The sequence below is a fragment of the Lissotriton vulgaris genome, chromosome 1_1, assembly GCF_964263255.1.
Source record: "Lissotriton vulgaris chromosome 1_1, aLisVul1.2, whole genome shotgun sequence".
Taxonomy (NCBI): domain Eukaryota; kingdom Metazoa; phylum Chordata; class Amphibia; order Caudata; family Salamandridae; genus Lissotriton; species Lissotriton vulgaris.
In genome coordinates this window covers 147,764,523-147,787,964 of record NC_141685.1, presented here as the reverse complement: position 1 = coordinate 147,787,964, position 23,442 = coordinate 147,764,523, and the positions used below count along the sequence as shown (strand labels likewise).

Here is a 23,442-nt window from a genome sequence, read left to right as displayed (position 1 = left end):
ACCACCGAACCTTATCTTGTAGGGCTTAAAAGCATCCATGATCGTTTTCTATTGACCCGGTTTTGGCTCAACCTCTTCCATTACCTCTTGGTACACCCTTGTGCCTCCCACAGAGGCCAGGGCCTCATGTCCTGTGGCTGCAACGGTGAGTCTCCTCAGGAAATGATGCACTTTATAATGTTTTGTAGTTTTTATGCTGTCCCTAAAAAGGTATTTATTATTCCCATTCTCAAAAAAGTGGGTTTTAGGCGGGTGAGACCAGCTCTTATCTTTTTACAACTCCTCTCTAAAGACACTGTTTTGCATACGATTAACTTTTTACGGGTCGCTGTTAGACTCAGGTCAAACTGCAATTAACTTCTGTACTGTAATTCATGAATTTGTACTGTAATTCATGAATTTGTATCTTGTGTTCTGATTAACTTGGACATATTATATTTGTCAATCTGTAACTTAGAAGATGTTTCATCATTTTATGTATGACTTTTATGGTTTTCTTTTATAAAACCGAATAAAGTTTGTTGATAATAACCACTAGGGGATTCATTTACAGGGTAGCATGGTATCCCTCACATTAACTCCAGGAGTCACAGTCTCCACAATGTACATGCTTTGTTCCCCCTACTCTAACCTTACATATACCCCCAATCACCTGCTCAAACCTCTCCCTGCTGATGCCAATGTGGTACTCCGTCAACCTGCAGACCATATTTTTGGCCCCTTTGAAAGTGCCCATACAATAAAACTGCTGCAGTTGTAAATACATATCAACTACCATTTGTTGTGTTTGAACATTTTATTGAATAATAAGACCTAATAAACATAAGCTGATTATTAAAGCAAAACATTCAGTTGCTATACACATGAGACAAAAGTTGTACATAAAAATCAACATACTGTAACACAGAAAAGTTATGTAGAGCACAATTCTTAATTTTGTGCAATCTTTAAAGTTCAACAATAGAAACGTTCATGAAGAACGGGAAAGGAAAGAAGGTGGGATACAGAGATTTCATTAATGTAATGCTTCCTACAAATAGAAAAACAAATTCTAATTATTTTCCTTAAGCAATAAAGTCTGCACATTAAAATACTAAGAAATATATTGAACAATGAACATTTCATGCGTAATTAGAATTTAATTTGAATATGTTAACCTCCTCAGCATTATTTGACTCATGATTACAACCTGAATGCTTTCTGGAAAGGAACCGCCTCATGCGGTTCAAAATCACATCTTTTGCAACAATAGGATTAAAATGATAAACTTGAATTTAAATTCAATTTACTGATTTAGGCCTTTTTGGAAATCAACAATTTAAAATATATACAAAATCCACACGCTTTTGCTAAATTGTCACCTAAACTTGAATTCAATCCACCTTTTGATTAAACACTTCACATTCCAGCAAGCATCACCGGACCACTTGATGTTATCTTCAAATTAGTAATAATGTTTCGGATGGCAACAATAATAAATATGTTTAGAATGTTACCTCCGAAAGCAAAAACATGCCATTTCTGAATCATGGTGCACAATAAAATGTAGGAACAGAAAGGCATCTTTAGGTGTACCATTCATTAAGGTTTGACCAGGCTTGAAACTAGAATTCCTGAACATTTGGATTTAAATGTCATATTTTAAAAGAGTTCAAACAGACCCAGCACGAGCTCCGCGAAAAATAGAAGATGACTGAATTGTACTTAGAGAAAATGTGCTGATAAGTAATCTATTGATGTAAAATACAGTGGTCAGGCAATGCTTGTGGATCTAATCTATTCAGATTTTAACTCCATAGTTTGTTCAATAAGTTGACTGAGCATAATACTTGAAGGTCCATCTCTCAGATCAGTTATATTACAGATTTAGTTGCGATAACACTAATAGAGATCATTGATAAATAGATTTTAAAAGCCATGGGTGGGATTGACCCTTGCTCTAAATCTTGATTATTGTCTGCAATGGAAACCAGTACAAACAGATCAAATCTCAAAGCATTGAATATGTTTATTATAGTGGTTTAGAGTAAACCCAGATGACACACATTGTTCCTGAAACTCAGAAAATGTATCTAAAGATTATGATTACATCCTATTTTATGTAAAGAGACTGCTTTGGCTGCTTTCCTGTTTAAGTGACGACATTTGCAAATATATTTAACAAAACATTAAAGCTGGATGTCAGCAATTCTGTCTTTAAGTATTGTATAAGAGTTATGTGTGATGGTTTTTATTTGATCTGAAGCAACACTAACACTAAATAGGTACGTGCACCGGTTATCATTAAACTAACATTATTAGTAAACTTAATTTGGAGGGAATTGAGAAAAATAGCCTCAGGTACCAAGGGTTTTATTGTTTAAAAAATCCACTGGTTCGGTAATTCACAAGAGTTTGTAAATGCTAAACCCCTTTTTTAAATGTACTAAGCCCATTTAACAATTCAGAATTTGGAAGGGGAATGTTACTAGTTTCCCTTCTGAATATTTAATACATCCTTAAGGTATGTATTAAGCTTTGAAACCATATGTGGGCTGAAAACAGTAACAGGAGTTAGTAACCCAAGAGGACATTTGTAAATCTGAAAGTAAAATGGGGTTCATTAAAAATGCCTTTATTTAAAAGCAATCACAGACACAGTAGTATGCTGACTCTACAAGCAACCACTTTTACCAAATGGATTATTAATTCATGAACTTCAGTATTTCCTATATTGCTAATATTTTTGTAATGTTGTGTAAATATTTGTTCCTGTTATTTCCCATTTCAATATTGTAATGAAATGTACCTATTATTTATGTCAAACATATTGAAATATCTTTATCACAATTTTTGGGTCATTCTAAAAAGTGTTTTCACTCTCTAACTTGAAGCTTCCTAAGAAAAATACTGATGCGCAGTTCCTGGTTTCTCACTAAACAAGCACAATATTGATTTGAGAGAGGTGGGTATTGTAGTCATACGCACTGGGGTTAGTTTAGAAAAGAGAAATATAGAACTTCCTTTATCTTTAGAAATAACTAGCAGCCCGTCCCGACGTTGTCCGGGTATGAATTGCTGCCGGCCAGTAGTATATTGTTTCGTAGGATTTCGTTTTGATAGCATTTCTTATCTGTGACAGGCCTGTGAAACGCTCCGATTCACAGTGCACTGCTGATGCACTTAAGAGTGCGCGTTCAGTAGTGTGTGAACTCGAGTTTCCCTACTTTATTTTCCTTGCAATATTATATAGCGCGAACTCGACAACATGGCATGAGCACAATTTACATTACAGAAGAACACATTGATTTGTGGCAGGCACGGGGAGACAAAGCGATTTGCTTGGAATCACAGGATGTTGAGCTGATGCCGAGATTCTAACGTAGCTCCCCATCTCTAAAGTTCGCAATTCTAGAACTTGTGGTGGGAGGTGTGTCTAAAAGTGTATGTCGGTGATGGGCATCAATGAGAGAGACCTGTGCATTTTTCCAATTGGTGGTGAAAAAATATGAGTATGCTGCTGGAGATGTGGGCCGCCGTGCCACCAATGTACTTACGGGGGAGGGTAAACACCCATTATTCCGCAAATTTCTTTCCGCATACCATCACTCTGCATACTTTCATTACGAAAGTACCATGACTCCGCAATGCCATTATAATGCATGACATTACATTTTATATGCTTTTACCACGCATACATTTACAACGAAATTTGTTATAAATGCATGAATGGTAAAAGCATATTTTAAAAAAATGTTTGGATAAGGCAAGAATGGGTATAGGGGTATATGTTTTGGGGTACTGAGGTATATGTTTTGGGGTGTTTGGGTATTTTAATGGTTCAGATATAGTTTTGGGTTATGGGGTACAGGGGTATTTTTAGGGTTCAGGGCTAGGTTTGGGTTTTGGGGTACAGGGGTATTTTAGGGTTCAGGGGTAGGTTTGGGTTTTGAGGTACAGGGGTATTTATAGGGTTCAGGGCTAGGTTTTGGTTTTGGGGTACAGGGGTATTTTTAGGGTTCATGGGTATGTTTGGGTTTTGAGGTACAGGGGTATTTATAGGATTCAGGGCTAGGTTTTGGTTTTGGGGTACAGGGGTATTTTTAGGGTTTAGGGATAGGTTTGGGTTTGGGGTACAGGGTAGATTTATAGGGTTAAGATGGGTTAGTGTTTAAGGGTGTTGGGGTTTTTTATAGAGTAAGGGTGGGTTATGATTATGGGGTGCAGGGGTATTTAAAGTAGGGGTGGGCGGAATTGGCGCAAACTTGGTACAATAAATCCGCAATATTTCGTTCAGTCAGATTTCCAATTATTTAAACAGAAACCTCATATATTCAAGGTAAAATAACAAGTATTTCTACATGCTAAAATGCATATAGTCATTTCACAAGAGTGAAATTAGCTTCCAGCAAGCAGTGAGAGAGGTGATGATTTTGAGATCAAGCCCCTGCAAACCATTATGGGACGAGATTAGCAGTGGGTAGTGAATATTATAGTATCCAAATAATTCTACAAAGAGCTGCAGTTCACCTCGTTCTCCCCAGTTGTCCCCAAGAGGCAAATGCAATAGCATTTAAAATATTATACATCAAGCTGCAGTTCACCTCATGTCCCTAGATGTCCCTGATGATGCAAATGCAATAGCATTTAAAATATTATTTATCAAGCTGCAGTTCACCTCGCCGTCCCTAGATGTCCCTGATGAGGCAAATGCAATAGCATTTAAAATATTATACATCAAGCTGCAGTTCACCTCGTCGTCCCAAGATGTCCCTGATGAGTAAAATTCAAAAACATTGAAACCCTTTCATGAATGCTAAAAATTATGCTAAGCTTATCCCATAATGCTTTGCAGGGTCTTTTAGTTGTATTTTTGCCCATAACTGTGCTTGGGGTGGTTCTAAGAGAATGGGACCACCACTGAATTACTATTTAAAGGGAGCAGGAATGTATAGAACCTGGGAAGAAAAAACAACACTCGTGACGGAATGCCCCCAGCGATTGTCACGCCCCCAGCACACACCCACAGCACAATGAAGACACGCCCAAAAGGGACTACTTTGCTGGCACGGTTCTTTTACATTTTAAATGTATATGGTGGGCGTCTGCATAGCCTATGTCCTTCTGCTGCAAGTGCCCTTTCCAACGCTGTATTGGGTGTTGTGATTGGTGCTGTGGTTCCCGAGTTTACCTGGCCAAAAGGTGCAAGTTCTCTCTTTATAATACTAGTATAGATAAGTGCATAAGTTTATGTTCAATAATTTCAGATAATTTACAGATAAAGATATCAGATAAAGATCCCCTAATTTTTTATATCTTGTGGTATCAAACATCTGCTAGAATTAACAGACTTCTCTTCTAGATAAATCCAAGTTTGAGAAGGTATTAAATGCGATTATCAACTTTCTGTTATTTTAACACATTTTCTCAGTGCACAGAGTATTTTCCCTACATAGATCACAACATTTCATGCAATGGTCTGTGCTTGAACGTACAATGAAGGGGTAAAAATGTATTTCTACCACAATCAAGAAACCCTTGGGTCTCTGAGGATTACTGTTTCAAATGAAGACCTAGCTAAGATGAAATATCCCTCACCCACCATAGTTGGCATGCTTCCTTATTAGGAATCTCCATGCACTGTGATACAACCCCCTCACTGAGAGGGAGGAGTTCGGGCATGTTTTGTCGTAAAGAAAGGTATACTAAATACCACAATAATGAGCTCAGGGTAGTGTGGGCAGCAGAGTGAAAGTTAAAACTTGCTAAAGGGTATGTGGTTTCCATTATTTGTAAGCCCCTGGGCCAGGATTAAAAACAGGGCACTGTGGGAGAAAGATATATGCACTGTTAGAGTCAATAAGAGGTCAACATGTTTCAGCATATTAACCCTCCAAAGAGGTGTTTGCGGCATTCTTCAGGACTTAATCAAAAGTTCTGCTGCTCAATGTACTCAATCACTAACAAGCATTGGCATAGCCAATAGGTCTCACCTTTGAGGCCTTATAAGTGTTTAGTCATGCAGATCCAGCAACAATGTAAAATAATTTCTGTTAAAAAAAAGACTATAAACTAACTAAGCTAGACGTGACTTTGTAACTGGTTAATCAAACGTTTCTGAAGGTTTAGTATATATAAACAACTCCTTTTTTCTATGGTGTCTCATAAAATTGATGCTCTTAATTTTGGTAAAAGTACATAATGTCAACAAATTCAATACTGCTTTTAAATCAATTTACTTTTGAAAGCTTGAAGTGAAAGACAATTCTAAGTGGCATTTGCTTATGAGTAGGCGCTAATGACTATTTCCGGATGACAATGTAATTAGCATTTTTGTATAAGCTGTGTTAAAAGTATGGGTAGGGAAAATGGCTATTTTGGCCAAAGGCTCCCCTTTCTATATGCATGCTAGTTCTAATTTGTAAACAGAATCAAATTTTTTTATGTGGTACACTGTAATGTTAGATGAATCTATTTTACCCTTCTGATAAGTAAGGGATGACGATGAACTGTTTTTCGTCCCTGGTTTTAAACGGGTTCAGGTTGGAACAGACGAGGTGCTGGTTGACTCTGCCTCAGATAATAGTTGTTTCCCGCATGCTGCTTTCATGCGACCTAAATCCCTTCAGTGCAAGAGGCAGGCTGCATGCCTGCAGATATGGCCAGATCAGTACTTGGCTGTTTCGGTTCTCCAGTTGTGCTAGAATAAAAGCTGGTAAGGGCAGGGGCTTAGCTTCCTATTAGGGCAGCAGGTGCGGTGGCACCAGGTCCCAGATGCCTTAAAGGCCCACTGAACCCTGATAACTGCTGTTTGTCACAGTTCAAACAGAGGCCTGAGGGGCCCACAGAACAATGATTACTGATGTTTTCCACAATCCAAACAGAGGGCAGGGGTCGCATTTCCTTTCTTACCTTGAGGCCCAGGGCACACTGGCTAGGCCACTGGTTAAGGATGCAGAGGGGAAGAGGTGGCAAGACAGATGGATTATTTAAACAGCTCGACGATGACTTCATGCCTGGGTATTACAGTATTCATCGCAATTAAAGACTGAAGCAGGAATAAATCTCATAATATAGGAAGGCCTATGTACAAATGCAGCTCCATCAGACAGGTCGGGAACGCCTAATGGCTTTGAACTTAATAAAGCCACATTAATCACTGGTCTTGAAATGCAAATGGCAGCATTAGACACACAGAGGTGTAATCTACGTAATCTCATTATGTTCAGGGTACGGGAGGGTGTTAAGGGAATAAAGCACTTTGACAAAAACATTTCCGCCACCTTAGAAATTCAATCTTCCTTGACCTACCCTAGTATACAAGTAGTACCACATTCTTTGTATACCTGAATTAAATAGGCACAGAAAATTTACCATATTTAAAGACCCAGTTCAGAATTACAGGGAAGGTGCACTGTCCCAGACTACACAATGGTGCAGTCTTCGGCGGGTGCTGTCATCCCACACAGGGGGAGTACAACAAATTATGCTGGAAAAAACATGTGGTGCCCCAACGTAAGCGCAGTTGTAAACCACCATTCTGCTTACATAGTAAAGCACCTGGCAGCTATGAGATGAGGTGGCACGTTTCCCCTGCAGGTGGTTGGGGTCTGTCACCATCCTGTCAGGTGGGGGGTATACAATCAGTGCGCCTCCTTACTGCTTGTCTCCCTCCGCCACGCAATTTCATCACAAATCTCGTCCCCTTTTGGCTACAGAGGGGTTTTTCAACACTGCCAGCGCCAGACCCTGCTGCAAACCCAACAGGTCTCCCAGTTCTTTCATGGCCATGGCACATAAAGGCAAAGTCCGGGATATCATGCCACTGAGTGACCTGCTGCTACAACTGGTGCAGCTGCAAAACCTGTTTGTGTCCTTCCAGACGATGACTCACCCTATTGTTGGCAGAATCCAACATTTTCTCCAGTGAATTAGATCATGCCAGTGGCAGACCCCTCTCCCTATTCCACCCAGACTTAACAGTGGTGACGGATGTATCACTTCTGGGTTGGGAAGGCCATATGGGAGACAGAGACTAGGGAACCCTTATCACCGGCAGAGACCCAACTCCACAACAAGCTGTTGGAGTTGCGAGCATTTCACTTGGCGGTGAAGGTCTTCCGGCCCACCATCACAGGAGGGCTGGTGCAGCTTCTCACAGACAAGACAGTCAATGACGATGGCCTCATTAGGAAGTGTCACACTTGAACTTGTTTGACAGTGAGACGAGGATTCACCTGCTGCAGTTGTTTGGTCCGACGAACGGGCGCTGGAACTGCTTAGTTGAATGTGAGTTCCTCCCAGGTACGGTGCCCCGAGATACAGAAGAATCCGTACTGGGTTGTATTGAATATAGTTGAGAAGCATATTGGAGAGGCGGCGATCTACCGTCCTGATGAGACCACGGTAATTAACTGGAACGGTCGAAACATTGACTATACAGGGACTATTTCATATAAATTATGTCTTCTAAGAATCGCCTTTGCATAACTTCTATTGTACGAAAGTATTTTCAGCCCTGTTTTTGTGAACAAAATGTGGATCGGACGGTTTTATCATCATATCACTTTCATCTTGAGCCCTGCGCAGTCATCACTCAACACTTTATATATACACTTGCTGCAGAGAATACAATTAGAATTTTTGGAAATGAAAAGGCCTCATTTGAATTCAAATCATGATAAAAATTGTGAATTAATATCTGGCCAGGGCCTGTATATGTGATACAGACCTGTGAGATAATGAACTCACAGACCCCTGTATTTGTTCACAGTGCACATGGGAAGTGCTTCTATGCGTCTACGCTTGTCACTTCTGGAGCAGAATGACATCGACACTGAGCTGCATGATGTCTCCTACTGCATGTAGCAGGACTGCTTTAAAGTTTGAGGATCCAGTCTGGTGTGTGGGGAATATTCACAGGGTGAGGAATCTGCAGGTAAAGGAGTATCCACCAGAAAGAGCGTTACCGAAGGCAAGTAACTGGTTTGTTATGTTTTCCTGCTGTTGTATATTATCTAATTCTGGGTGGTGAACTCAGCGGAGCTCGTAGAGTCCTAAAAACTCAGCTCCATGGGGCGTAGCAAGGTCTAGTTGGCAAGGAAAATCAACCTCCTGGCGAGATTTCTCAAAGTTGGTCGTCGGATTTCTCAATGCAAGTGGGTGCGGCAGGTCACAACCACTCGCATTGAGAAACCTTCCTTCACATTGACAAAGCTGCAGCTCGAGTAGAAGCAACTGCACCCTCTTGCGCTACACATGGTGCCTTTCGCGATTATTTTTACAGGGCGGGACAAACACCCCTGGATCAAAATCACCAAGAAGAGCATGACCCTAACGCACTCCGCTGCTCGCGGAACTCCGAGTAGAGCGCCAGAGTTTTTTTGTCACTTTGCGGGATTTCTTCATTGAGGAACTCTACCTAATTGTGGATTTTGTTGCAATTAAAAAAACTTCAAGGCCTGAAATTTCTTTGGAGGTTGCATGCAGGCAGCCTAAGTTATCCTGCAAGAGTTTCTTGATGAATCCTATTGCAACTTCAATATGTGCTCTCTCATCTAAAATCAGGTTGTTAGAAGCTTTTCTACAACTCAGGATACGCCTTACTTTTCACCTGGTGTGGATGCATTTCTCATGTTTAGTGAGGTCTCCTTTCTGAGTATACCGTTTCTGTCTTTCCCCTCCTGTATAAGGCTTTAGTCCAGTGTGAATTCTCTCATGTGAAATGACATTGTATTCGTGATTGAACCTTATCTGACATTCAGAACACACATAAGGCTTTTTTCTCCCTTGTGAGTTTGCTCATGACAAGTGAGAAGTAATTTGTAACCAAAACTTTGCTTGCATTTCGAGCACTCATGAGGTTTATCCCCCGGTTGGGATCTCTCATGAAGCATAACACTGTCTTTCAGATTCAACCTTTTATGGCATAAGGATTTTCTCAAGTGTGGAGTTTCTCATGGTGAGATAGCGTTTTTCTCTGGAGCTTTTCTGGCATTCAGAGCACTCATAAGGTTTTCATCAGTATGGAGTCGCTTTTGGTTAGTGAGGATGTGCCTGTCAAATAGGAATTTCTGGCATTCACAGCGTTGGTAATGTTTTACCCGTGTGTGAGTCTGCTCATGTAGAGTGAGATTGAGTATAAAATTGATGTTTTTCTGGCGTTCTGAGCACTGAATTATTTTGATGGTGTGTTTTCTTATGGCGCTTGTAACCATCACTACCTCTGAATCTTTACCTTTAGAGCACTGATAATTTTATTCACCAGTGTGGATTCTCACATGTCCAGTGAGATGCGATTTACGGCTGAAACATTTTAGGCATTCGGAGCACTGATAAGGTTTTTCCCAAGTGTGGATTCTTATATGCTGAGTGAGATTGCTTTTTTCACTGAAACATTTCTGGCATTCAGAGCACTGATAAGGCTTTTCCCCAGTGTGGATTCTTATATGCTGAGTGAGACTGCTTTTTTCACTGAAACAATTGTGGCATTCAGAGCACTGATAAGGTTTTTCCCCAGTGTGGGTTCTTATATGCTGACTGAGACCACTTCTTTCACTGAAACATTTGTGGCATTCAGAGCACTGATAAGGCTTTTCCCCAGTGTGGATTCTTATATGCTGACTGAGACCGCTTTTTTCACTGAAACATTTGTGGCATTCAGAGCACTGATAAGGCTTTTCCCCAGTGTGGATTCTTATATGCTGAGTGAGACTGCTTTTTTCACTGAAACATTTGTGGCATTCAGAGCACTGATAAGGTTTTTCCCCAGTGTGGGTTCTTATATGCTCAGTGAGTCTGATTTTTTCACTGAAACATCTCTGGCATTCAGAGCACTGATAAGGTTTTTCCCCAGTGTGGGTTCTTATATGCTGAGTGAGATTGCTTTTTACACTGAAACATCTGTGGCATTCAGAGCACTGGTAAGGTTTTTCCCCAGTGTGGGTTGTTATATGTTGAGTGAGTTCTATTTTGTCACTGAAACATTTCTGGCATTCAGAGCACTGAAAGGTTTTTTCCCCAGTGTGGAATCTCACATGTGCAGTTAGAAGTGATTTAAGTTTGAAATCTTTTGGGCATTCAGAGCACTGATAAGGTTTTTCCCCAGTGTGGGTTCTTATATGCTGATTGAGACTGCTTTTGTAACTGAAACATTTGTGGCATTCAGAGCACTGATAAGGTTTTTCCCCAGTGTGGGTTCTTATATGCTCAGTGAGTCTGATTTTTTCACTGAAACATCTGTGGCATTCAGAGCACTGATAAGGTTTTTCCCCAGTGTGGGTTCTTATATGCTGAGTGAGATTGCTTTTGTAACTGAAACATTTCTGACATTCAGAGCATGGATAAGGTTTTTTCCCTGTGTGGGTTATTGTATGTTGAGAAAGACTTCCTTTGTTTCGGAAAATTTTCTGGCATTCAGAGCACTGAAAAGGTTTTTCCCCAGTGTGGGTTTTTATATGCACCGTGAGTTCGCGTTTTTCACTGAAACATTTCTGGCATTCAGAGCACTGATAAGGTTTTTCCCCAGTGTGGGATCTTTTATGCCGACTGAGAACGCTTTTATCACTGAAACATTTGTGGCATTCAGGGCACTGATAAGGTTTTTCCCCAGTGTGCGTTCTTATATGCTGATTGAGAACGCTTTTTTTACTGAAACATTTGTGGCATTCAGAGCACTGGTAAGGTTTTTCCCCAGTGTGGAATCTCACATGTGCAGTTAGAAGTGATTTAATTTTGAAATCTTTTGGGCATTCAGAGCACTGATAAGGTTTTTCCCCAGTGTGCGTTCTTATATGCTGATTGAGAACGCTTTTTTTACTGAAACATTTGTGGCATTCAGAGCACTGGTAAGGTTTTTCCCCAGTGTGGGTTCTTATATGCTCAGTGAGTCTGATTTTTTCACTGAAACATCTGTGGCATTCAGAGCACTGATAAGGCTTTTCCCCAGTGTGGATCTTTCTATGCCGTGTGAGACTACTTTTTACACTGAAACATTTCTGGCATTCAGAGCACTGATAAGGTTGTTCCACAGAGTGGGTTATTGCATGTTGAGAAAGGCTTTCTTTGTTACAAAACCTTTCCTGGCATTCAGAGCACTGATGAGGGTTTTCCCCAGTGTGGATTCTTATATGTTCAGTGAGATAAGATTTACGTCTGAAACTTTTTTGGCATACATTGCACTGAAAGTGGTTTCCCCCAGTGTGCATTCTATCAAATTCTGTGAGATAAGATTTAGGGCTGTATCTTTTTTGGCACATGTAACTTTTTTCCCCAACTTAGGTTATTTTACCTTGATTGAGGCGGTTTTGAACACTGAATTTGTTCTCACAGTCATTGTTTTTATAAGGTGTATTCCTAGAGTTAATATCTCTATGTTTCGTTTTCTCTTGCTTATATGCCACGGTAAGAGGGAACCTGATTTTAGAGTCTAGCTTGTTTAGATAATGTTCAGCATTTATCTCTATAAGAAATTGTGTGTAATCTTCTTAACACTTGAATTGAGCAAAATATGTCTGGAAGCAGCCCTGTAACACATGTTGAAATGTTTCTAGCAGATAATAGTCTTTAGGTCTAGCCTCTCCGGCAGCAACTTATTTTGTGACTGAAAATTTTCTCAAATCTATTTGTATAGGTTCTTAGCAATGCAGTGATAAGGTGTTAGTCTGATATTTAATGATTAAACTGATAAGTACCTTTTTGCACTGACATAATGGCAGTAACTGAGGGCGTTAGAACGTGCACAGTACTGTTGTGGATCATTAGTCGCAGAACATCAGTTCCTTTTACCCTTTCTATGTTTGGTGTAAGGTTAAGATTTGTAGTTCTGAAGACGAGGATTTATTTACATTACCTATAGCGTAACGGTGCGCATTTAATCCATTTTTATCTTTAACAGTTTTACATATCCCTCATGCACAGCAGATAATGTTGAGGCGATTTACATAGAATTACAGAACAGTACACAATAAAAAGGAAACAATCTGAGATGGCCATGAACACAATAAAGTAGTGAGTTTTTAAGGTTTTCGCAAGAGTGAGCAGAGTGGGTCGTGGTTTTCTACCCAGAGGCAGATAGTCTTGGTTGTTGAACAAAGGTGATTTTCCAATCTTTTGGTTGTTAACGTGTCAGCTTCGGAGTCTTCTCTCAGCGTCTTTTCTTTGATGGTCTGCAGAAGAAACTTTTTGTTATAACTTTCTTTTATGCAGTGTGTGCTTCCTCTCTGGAATTACATGATGTTTTAGATGAAGGTTATTCTGTGCACAGATATGGCTTTGCTCTGGGTTAATGGAATGCTAAATTAGAGACTTCACTTACAGTATAGTACTTTCCTCGTCTTCCACTTCCTCGCCACACCTAGATTTGGGAAATTGTTTAAACGTAGAATGCTGGATGTCCTTCAGTTTTTCAAAATAATCCTTCTTATGGCACTGACTTCAGTTGCCTGGTGCTAAATCTTGCTTTCTTCGTCAGTAATTTCAATCACCTATAGTATTAAAATTAAATAGTTAATACATGAAAATTTCCAAAAATATAATTTACAAGCCAAATCAATGCAGAGTTGCAGAATTTTGAAAATGTTGAGCAGAGTGTAGAATAGTAGCCCGAGAGTACTTGGATGTAGGAGTGAGGATTTATAGAATTTTCAACATTTTATTAAGCTCACAAAGGATACATGCACCCTATGAACTTGTAACATAGATTCCCAAAGGCAACCTAATCTATTGTGTGCTGCGAGGACTATGCCTAGACATATCCCTCAACTATGGTCCAGAGTATGAATCAAGGGCAATGAAATTAAGGAGTACTTTCATGTGCTCATTTTATTCCACCTGATTATCAGTTGTTGGGTTTTTCTGCACCTGGATGTACCGGGTGCAGAAAAACAGGACACAATTTTTTTCCAGACAGGAAAATTAGACTGAAAAGACGCACAAGACTCTGGGTGCAGCAGAAGCAGCCAAGACTTATGCTGTTGTTTTACAAACTGGGAGAAACACACAATTCTTCCCTTTGTTGGACATTTCTTTACCCTTTCCTCCCCTGCTTCACCCATCGCCCCCCCAACCAACCACATGCATATATCTACCACCTGCTTAAAACTAGTGGTAAATAAAAGCAGAAAAACACTATGAAATAGAGAATGGCATGTGGTTTGACAGGCAGAAGAATCTGTTCCTCGTGGCAACTCCCCAGTCCATGGCGTCAAACTTGTGACTGCACGTTACTGGGGTAAATGTACCACAAAGTAAAAAAACAAAACAATTACATGAGATTTTTCTGACACCCCAGTACTGTGCAACTTCGAACAAGGGACTATGAGAAGTCTTGGACCGGTCCTGTGACCTGGAGGGTCACACCAAGTGTGCCCTTATTTAAGGCAGAGGACTGTCATGGGTTTAACAGCTAGAGCGGTGATGGCAATGAATCCTGTTGTAAGGATCAATAGCCTGATGAGATCTTTGCATCATGGTTAGTGGAGTGGCGTCCTACTGACACACGTATGTAATGCTCCATTTCTATGCCTGTGCCCAGACTTTGCACTAACATCAAGTGTGTGTTTAGGGTGTTCGTGTGCGTAGCATAAAAGCAATGTGAGAGTGCGACAGGATAAACCGCATCTCCTGCCTGCCAGTTGTGTATGCAAGTGGGACCATCTATCCCTCTTTTAAACCCTAGTTCAAAGTCCTCTGTTACCAAGGAATAATGTGCTCTACAAAGTACTCAGGGGCCTGCTGTGCCACTAGGGATTGTGTCAGCCTGACAGTCTATCTAAGTCGAGGGGACATCACCTGCAGGCAGAATTACTTAATAGAGAAGCTGTGTATCTGTCCTGAAGAGCCTAGAAGTCTGCCTAGAATCTTGCCTGTCTTGTAAGAAAGGGAAGGGAGTTTGACTATCCAGCAGGAGGACAAGGCTGTCCTGGAAGAAGCAGGTCTGACACATCCCCGGTACTTGTAGGGCGGGCCGGAGAGCCATCCAGCAGGACCAGCAAGTCTAAGGGATGCCAAGACTCTCCCAGCAGTTCAAGGCAGAAAATAAAACTCTACAACAACGTGATTGTTGAGGCCCAGTAGGACGATTGTGTGCTGCCAACAGGCCCGTTCAAGGTTGCATTTGCCAAATTCCTAACACAACAGGGTCTGAATCTACTGGCTTCCTGAAGAGCCTGTGTTGGGCTTTTAGCTGCTAAATTTCTGACTACTCTGTGTCAGAGGCCCATGAGGGACTACAACTACTCCAGTGTCGAACACCCTGTCTGAGCTTACGCCTGTGGTCCAGCCGGCCACAGTGTGGGCTTAATTGCTGACGGTCGGGCCTCCAGAGGGGCTGCACTTACCGACAGGCCAGGTGTGACTGCTACCTTGGGACTGCTGATCTTCAGGCAAAGGCAAAGAAAAGACAGAGTCAGTGCCCTACTGTATGCAGCCTTACATCCAGGACAAAAGCGCTCCACAATAGTCTGCTGGTCGGTCACTGCTCTCTTGAGTGCTCGGGCGTGCCATTCAAGTGCCGGGAAACAGGAAAGAGACCCAGACAAGACTGACTCATCCTTTGGAAGGATAAGACGCTTACGACAGAGCATACACGCATTGGGGTGACTGGAGTGACAGAACTGCACCTATACTATATTCATGATACTCCTAAATGCCCCTAGAGGAGAAGAGGGTATGAGAACCAGACGCACCTGCCTGCAGCACATGGTAGTCTGGCATGCCTGCACCATCCTTTCACCCAGACTAGCCATAAAGTTGATTTTAGAGCTGCTACGCACATAGCAGGGGGAATCTCAGACCATTCGCTGGTGGAGGTGCAACTTGATGGTCCGGTTGTGGACTTCATCCTACCCCCAAGGGTTGATCCGTGATATTTAAAAGACAAGACGTTCAAAGCTCATATGAGAGATAGAGCAGAATTCTATTTTAAGGAGAATGGGCGGCCTGTTGAATCAGCTTGCGTGCTATAGGATGAATTCAAGGCAGTGATTCGAGGCGAGACACAAGCCTTGATTGGGAGAATGTCGAAGGAACGTAAATTGAAGTGCGAGGCTCAGGACAAGGAATATGCTTTCCTGGAGGTTCGCTTGGTAAGTGGGGAATCAGTTTCTCTCCCATTACACCATCAACTGTAGCAGCACACATTAAGAGCACTAATGGAAAAAAGCGGGCACTCATGCGCTGGCTACCCAGCATTGTTTCTATGATGTCGGTGATAAAGCCAATGAGTTGCTTACATGGTTAGAGAGACAAGACATAGGACGGAACTGGATCCTTGAGGACACAGACAACAAGGGGACGGAAATACTGTAAGAGACTTCCTGAAAGACCTGACCCTGCCAATGCTAACAAATAAAGACCTAGACGCACTAGACCAAGACCTGACAGTAGACTAAATAAATTACACAATAGGAACCTTGCAAACAGGGCAAGCGACTGGACCTGATTAGCTCCCGTTAGAATTATATAAAAGCATGATGGATAAAATCAGAGAGTACCTCCAGAGTATATGAAAATAAGGGTGTCTCCCGGAGGACCAAAGAACATCTGAGGTGGCGGTCATCCCAAAAAGGACGAACCGGCAACTGAGTGTGGGTCTTATAGACTTATCTCCCCACTTAATATTGAGACTAAGGTCCTTGCGAACGCCCTGGCAATCTGCCTGCGGACTGTATTTGCAACAGTGGTTCATCCTGATCAATCGGGCTTTATACCACACCAGGGAACATGCTTAAATCTCCGACACCTTAATGGAGTACCACATGCAACAGGGGATTCCTTTGCTGAACCAGTGGCGCTGCTATTAAGCTCTTGTATGTGGCCCCTTTAGCGAGCATGCGCCTCAATAATACAGTCTACCGAGTCTTTGCCGTCCGACAGGGATGTTCCTTGTCTCCTATGCTCTTCACACTTGTTTGGGTTCACCAGGACCTCTCAAATGGGGTATTCCACGTGATCAGGATATATTATCAACTGGAAGAAGTCCTTAATATTCCTGCTGGTGGCAGGGACCCTGCGGCTGCAGTCTAGGTGCACAGTTCGGGGGGCACTACATGGCTTTAATTATTTGGTTGTATTCATTACAAGAGAGCACAGGCAGGAACATACTCCCGAAATTAGACCGTCTTCGCTGGGATGCCCCACACTTGCGGACGCTCCCGCTCTCCTTACTGGGCCAGGTGGCCCTATTTAAAGTGATGACCCTCCAGGGTCTCCTGTACATTGTGCAAAAAATGTCCTTTAAGTTCCCACCAGACATTTTTTTTCAAAAGGTAGTCTGAGAACTTCAGCTTCTGTTGTGGGATGGTGGCACGTCACGCTGAGTAAGTTGCAGTGGGGAGTTTATTAAGGTGGACCGGCGGTCCGGAGTATTCACAAGTATTACTGGGCCACGCAGCTGGTGGCAGTCAACAACTGGGTTTTTGCGGACTGTGAGGAACCTGCTTACCGGGTAGATAGATTGGCCATGGGCAAGAGAGGTTACCCCACCCCGGTGCTGTATCGAAGAAAGTATGAGTGCACCCTACCTACTCATACCCAAACATTGGTAAGGGTGAGGAAAGAGGCTACCAAGTATTTAGGCTGAGAAGGTAAGCTGACTGAAATTACTCCACTGTATGATGGTGATATCTTAAGTGCAGTGGGAGGATTGCAGGGCTTCATAAAATGGGGATTGATTAGCTTATAACGGCCGGGCGATGTGTGGAGGGGACAGGCACTTGTGTCCTTCACGATCCTACAACAAAAGTATAAATTAGGTGACTAAAAACAGTTCTGACATTTGCAGGTGGCCACGCTCTGCAAAGTCACATCCGGGAAGGGGGGCAGTTGCCTGATGCATCCCGACTGGAGGACCAGCTGCTAACTAATCCCCAACCGAAAAAGCAATCTCAACCATCTATAGGAAGTTGATCTACAATTCTCTGGATGCCGTGGGGACGCAGAGAGCTGTGTGGGAGAGGGATCTAGGCACGCTTGGCGATGGCGATTGGGTGGAGGCCATTCAGGATGCTAGGGAGGAGGCATTTAGAACTCATTTTTGTCTAATTTAACTGCAGATACTGATACTGCCAAATCAATGACCCTGTTTACATTAAAGGGCAGATTGAACTCAGAGCTCAACAACAGACTCGATTTAATAAATGATCAGCACGCTGCTTATCTTGCCAAGACACAGGTACTTTGTAAATCTCTTTTTATTGAACTAGTGCTCAATCGATGGTGTTGACACCGAAAATACGGTGCACATTAGTGAGAGTGATTAGACCAAAAACACAAAGTCTGCAAATATAGAGTGAGTAGCATAGCTTGGCCTGTCCTGACACTCCCTGGCCAAATCCCACTACATAAAACTAGATTGCCCTTTATCGAAGGCAGGTAGTCCTCCCAAGGTTCTGGAGGTCGCTGGGCTGCAAGACGACTTAACTTTTGGTTCAGGATCATCCAGGGATGCAGACAGGCCAGTATGACTGGGACCAAGACAATAGTTCCCTGCAGATCCACACCAGCAGAGAAGGCTGCAGTGCCCTTAGGTCGCCAAGAACTGAAATTCAGGGTCTGGGGATGCCACCTTAAATCTTGATTTAAGGGTGTTACAAGGCAGTGACAGGTAATGGGCCCCTTTCCTGGGGTGTCTATACCCTCTATCATGCCCACCTCCTGTGGGAAGGGGGCACAGTCCTAGCCCTGATTGGATAAGTCCCATCATCTTCAGGATAGTGGGCACTACAAAGTGTACTTCACCTCGCCTCCAGCACCTGAGGGATGGAGTTAACAGAGGCGGCGGGGGGCACACCTCCTGTTCTATCTAAGGTTTCCCACCTGTCATTGCACCTAAAAGGGGGTGAGGACAGAAAGATCGCTTGCTCCCTCTAACAGAAGAGGCTGGGGTCGCATTACCAAGGCGGCAAGGCCTTTGAAAATCCCTGCCACAGATGGCTCTGCCTGACCAGGGGGAGGTGTGAATACCTCCACTCAGGAAAGGCATTGTTATCAACCTCAGAATGCACAGGCACTCTACCCATGAGGACAGGACACTGTCTGGTGGTAGCAGGCTGGCTCAGGCCAGTCGATGATCACACTAAGGATTGGTAGATCTTAGGGGACCCCTCTAAGGGGCACTCTGTGCGCAATTTTTAATAAATCGGACACTGCAATCAATGCAGGTTTAATATGCTGAGATGTTTGGTATCAAATATCCCATATTTCAGAGAAACCTTCATGAGGCTGGGGAACTCGTAATGACAAGTGTCCAGCCAATGTACTTACTATAGAGCTTGCCTGGTCACTTGCAATATCCCGGAATTGACAAGGATATTGCAGGGGCATATCTGCTCATGCAGATATGCCCTCACAGGAGATATCCATAAAGCAGCGGGCACTATAAGGCCTGCTAGAGGGGTGTCTTACCGATATCTCAGACAGTCCCTATGGGCATCGCATGCAGGGATGTGTGCCATGTCGACTCTTCAGTTTTGTCTGCACCAAGACACACAGCTGCAGTGGCAGTATGTATGTGTGTATGTATGTATGTATGTAATGTGATTGGTGAGGGGTCCCTTTGGGTGGCATAATTTGTGCTGCAGCCTTTAGAGACCCTCTTTAACAACAAGGCCCTTGGTACCAGAGGCATCTTTTACAAGGGACTTATAAGTGAGCTAATGGGGTGACAATGGTGGAAACGACAGGTACACTTAAGGGAAGGAGATCGGGCTCATGGAACCTGGTTGGCAGGGACCCTGTGCACTTACAGTCAAAACTATATGATTTTCCCGGTAAAAAGTGAAGGCTAACCATGTCCAAAACAGACCCTTTCCTACATTGAGACATTTTTCCTAGGACAGGGAAAACTCTACAGCAGGTCTTGCTCACAGACCTTATACTGTGACTGCCACTACTGAACATTAATCTTGAACTGTTAAAGCAGGGCCAGGATCTGTACAGGAGCCAATGAACAGGAGGGCAGCTCACCAGATAATAGAAGTCTTCTGTCTTCACACTCACAAAGAGAGAACAATGGAGTTGCTTGGCATTTATCTACCCTTAGCTAAGCCACATGATAAAGGCAGTAGATCAGGATGATTCTCTTCGATCAGAAGTAGCTCTCACTATTGAAAAGGCGAAGACCCTGGTATAACACAAACGCAGACTTGCGGTTAGTCTCTACCAGGACATGTAGTAAACTATTAATTTATGTATCTGTAGGATTAGATTGCATTGCAGGTTAATTCTTATGGCACTATTTTCCACACACAACATACAACATAGATTCCTCACGTGCGCCCCCTGATGAAGGGAGAACCCCCAAAATGAATTGGGCAGACTGAATTTGAATTTACTTGCGGAACAGTGGATTTTGAAAGTGATTCTATGAGAATAAATATGCTTAAACTGGAATACAAGTGGATTTGCTTCCAAGGGAAGGAGACATTGATGCACTTTTACGGGAACAAGCTGTGGAGCAGGAGACACAGACCTGATCTAGTCTGGGCTATATAAACAACTGTAGCCAAATACATCTACCTTCTGGCACGCGATGAGTGGATTTCATAAATACGACAATAATGAATGAAAAATACACGGCATGCATAGACAAGGTTTGCTATGTAACCTCTGGACTCCTGTAAACCTAAACAAACACCAGTAATCAGACACTAGGGACATCACCTGAAGCGCCTAAGATTTTCCTTTTGTTTGGTATCTTGTTTTTGGAAGGTGGGGTTTTAGGATAAGCTATTTTTGGGTGTGTCTGGGGTTGGGGTGTGTCAGGTAGCCCCTGTGGTAGACGATGGGATAGAGGATAAGGAGTGCCATGGCATCCCTTCATATATTTCTCCCCTCCTATATACACAGTCCCCTTTTACCAGTTGCCCACTTTGCTGTCATCAAGAAGTGGAGAGAGGGGAATCGGCAGGCAGCCCCTTTAAGCCAAAGCAGAGTACGGACATCAGAGGATACACGCTTAAAGAAGGAGGGGTGGAAAGCGCGTCAGGTTGGTCAGTAGTTGATCCAGCTGCACGCAGCACAGGAACGCGAGGCGGAGAAACCAGCGGGGGAAGACGGGAAAGACAGAGAAGGCCTAACAGCCTTCCGAGAGAGAGAACCGGCGCCCAGGGGAGGTCACAGCTTGTCGGCGAGCAGAACACCCGAACCTGGCAGAGGAGGGAAAGCCTAAGCAGAACACCAGACCTCACTGAAGGACGCGGAGTTACCACGCCACGGCCCCAGGGTGATGTGGCTCTTCCAGGTGCGTGGGCGTCTACGGGGCTTTTGGAAAGGGGCTGAGTAAGAGAGGGACGGGAGGGGAGGCTGAGGGGTGAAAGGGACCCAGGGAAAAGGAAATAAGTGAGACGGAAACAAAGACAAGAGCAGAAATCATCAGCTACTCTTTTTCTTTTGGTTGCTCCAACCTCTACACCCTCCCTTCACATTTATGCATAGCTATTATTTATCCCTCACATCCTCCCTTGACTAAACCATAAAGCAAAAACACTTACCTGAGTCTTTTCCTTCTGTCCGAGGGACGACGGCGGCCGAGGCACACCTAAGGGACTGAAGAGGAAGACCCTGTGGGAAAGAAGAATATAACAGAGACAATCAATCATTGTGACTTCCTGTAATACTAATAAAAAATGCATACAAAGAAATTATTCAATGCAGTGTGCTCCTTCTTGACCGACTCTTCTACAACGGGGAGCTACATACTTTCCCTACAGGAAATGGGAGACAGAAACACAGAGATCAACAGACACACACACACGGGAAAGCATAGTAGGAAAACGCTCTATACAGTTTTTATATGCTTGCATATGTACATTGTTTTAGAAAGATGGTGGAACTATTGATTCTGTTCAATGTGCTTATTTTGCTAATTATTTTTATCTGCTTCTATTATCATTGCAGTTCGGGTTGGACTGTTCCCATTAGGTACAGGGTCAAGACTGATTTGCATATGGCCATGTCTGAACTGGGGTGGCTTGGTGATCAAACTAATGATGGATTTACCCAGATCTCTTGACTGGGGGTGAATGTTTTGATTTGTTCTGCATTCCGTCCATCAATTGTGTGCTTTTGCTCTATTATCATTGCAGCACATAAATTCTATACAAGAATAATGATGGTTCAATTAATAATGAAAACGCTAATGTTATGTTATTTTAATTTGATATCGCACATGAAGTACCCCTAAGCAGAAACTACTTTAAGGAGAAATTTACAATTGGAACGTAGAACCACTCAATCTTTGTGAAGTTGAAAGAAAGGCTCTTGTATAGTTAATGCCTGAAGTTCATCAACTCTCCTTAGTGAGTTTATCGTTATGAGGAAAGCAACTTTCCATGACAGGAATTGTAACTGACATTTGTGCATTGGTTCAGAAGGCGGGCCCATTAGCCTTGGAAGAACTATGTTTAAGTTCCACTCTGCAGCAGGGGGAATACTGGACGGTATAACCCTTTCTAATCCTTCCATGAAGACTTTAATCACTGGTACTCTGAAGAGAGGTAGGTGTTGTCTATTTTGCAAGTATGCAGCTACGACTCCCAGGTGTAAACAAATGGATGTGTAAGTGAATCCACATTGCTGTAAATGCAACAGTTAACAAATGATGTTCTGCACAAACGCATCAAGATGATTGATATTGTTGTTCTTACAATAGGCAACAAAACGTTTCCATTTGCTGCATAACATGCTCTAGTAGTAGGCTTTCTAGCTTCCTTGAGAATATTCATACAGTCTGGTGGTAGTTGTAAATAACCAAACTCTATGACTTCAGGAGCCAAATCGCTAGGTTGAGTTCTCTGGGAATTGGATGTCTGATTTCTCCATGGCTCGGAGTGAGGAGACAAGATGTGAGATGTAGCTTTTGATGTGGAACCACTGAGAGTTCCAAGGATGAGAGTACCAAGGTTGACGAGAACATGTGGGGGCTATTAAGATCAGTGAGGGACATTTATCTGAGCTTCCGAACTATAAATGGAATTAGCAGGAGAGGCGGAAAAGCGTAAGCAAATATCCCTGACCAAATCATCCATAGGGCATTGCCTTCGGATGCTGGGTGTGGGAACCTGGATGCAGAGTTTGGGCATTTTGCGCTGTGTACTGTGGCAAACAGATCTATCCCTGGAAAACCTCAGTTTTGAACCTAGGGAGAAGAACTTGGGGATGAAGTTCCCACTCGTGTATTTGCTACCTGCGTCTGCAATCTGATGGTCTACTCCTGGGAGGTGTTCGGCTAGGAGATAGATTTTCTGGCAAATCGCCCAATCCCAAATGCTTTGTGCAAGGTGCGACAGCTGGAGAGAGTGAGTCCCTCCCTATTTCTGTAGGTAGTACATTGCTGTCATGTTGTACGTGTGAACTAAGACAGTCTTGCCTACAAGTTGGGTGAGAAAGGCTGAGTGCTAGAAACACTGCTTGAAGTTCCAGGTAGTTGATGTGGAGACGTTTGTGTTTGTCCGACCGCAGCCC

At 42.8% G+C, this 23,442-nt stretch overlaps 1 protein-coding gene across 3 annotated transcripts; it reads right to left on the bottom strand.

The window, feature by feature from the left end:
- Positions 1-787: 787 nt before the first annotated feature.
- On the bottom strand, positions 788-21,548 carry LOC147737870 (uncharacterized). 3 transcript variants are annotated; one of them, XM_086947821.1, is made up of 3 exons: positions 21,471-21,548; positions 11,114-13,463; positions 788-10,945 (listed from the first exon to the last, which is right to left on the bottom strand). In XM_086947821.1, the coding sequence occupies exons 2-3, from the start codon at positions 12,234-12,236 to the stop codon at positions 10,236-10,238; spliced, it is 1,833 nt and encodes a 610-aa protein (XP_086803947.1). In that variant the 5' UTR covers positions 12,237-13,463; positions 21,471-21,548; the 3' UTR covers positions 788-10,235. The 3 variants fall into 3 exon arrangements, with proteins under 3 accessions (XP_086803947.1, XP_086803946.1, XP_086803948.1); XM_086947820.1 differs by having other exon boundaries at positions 788-13,463; XM_086947822.1 differs by lacking the exon at positions 21,471-21,548 and having other exon boundaries at positions 788-11,017; positions 12,110-12,860.
- Positions 21,549-23,442: the final 1,894 nt, after the last annotated feature.

Coding starts and splice junctions, on each gene's coding strand:
- LOC147737870 (XM_086947820.1), bottom strand. CDS start 12,236: ATGTGCCAAAAAAGATACAGCCCTAAATCTTATCTCACAGAATTTGAT.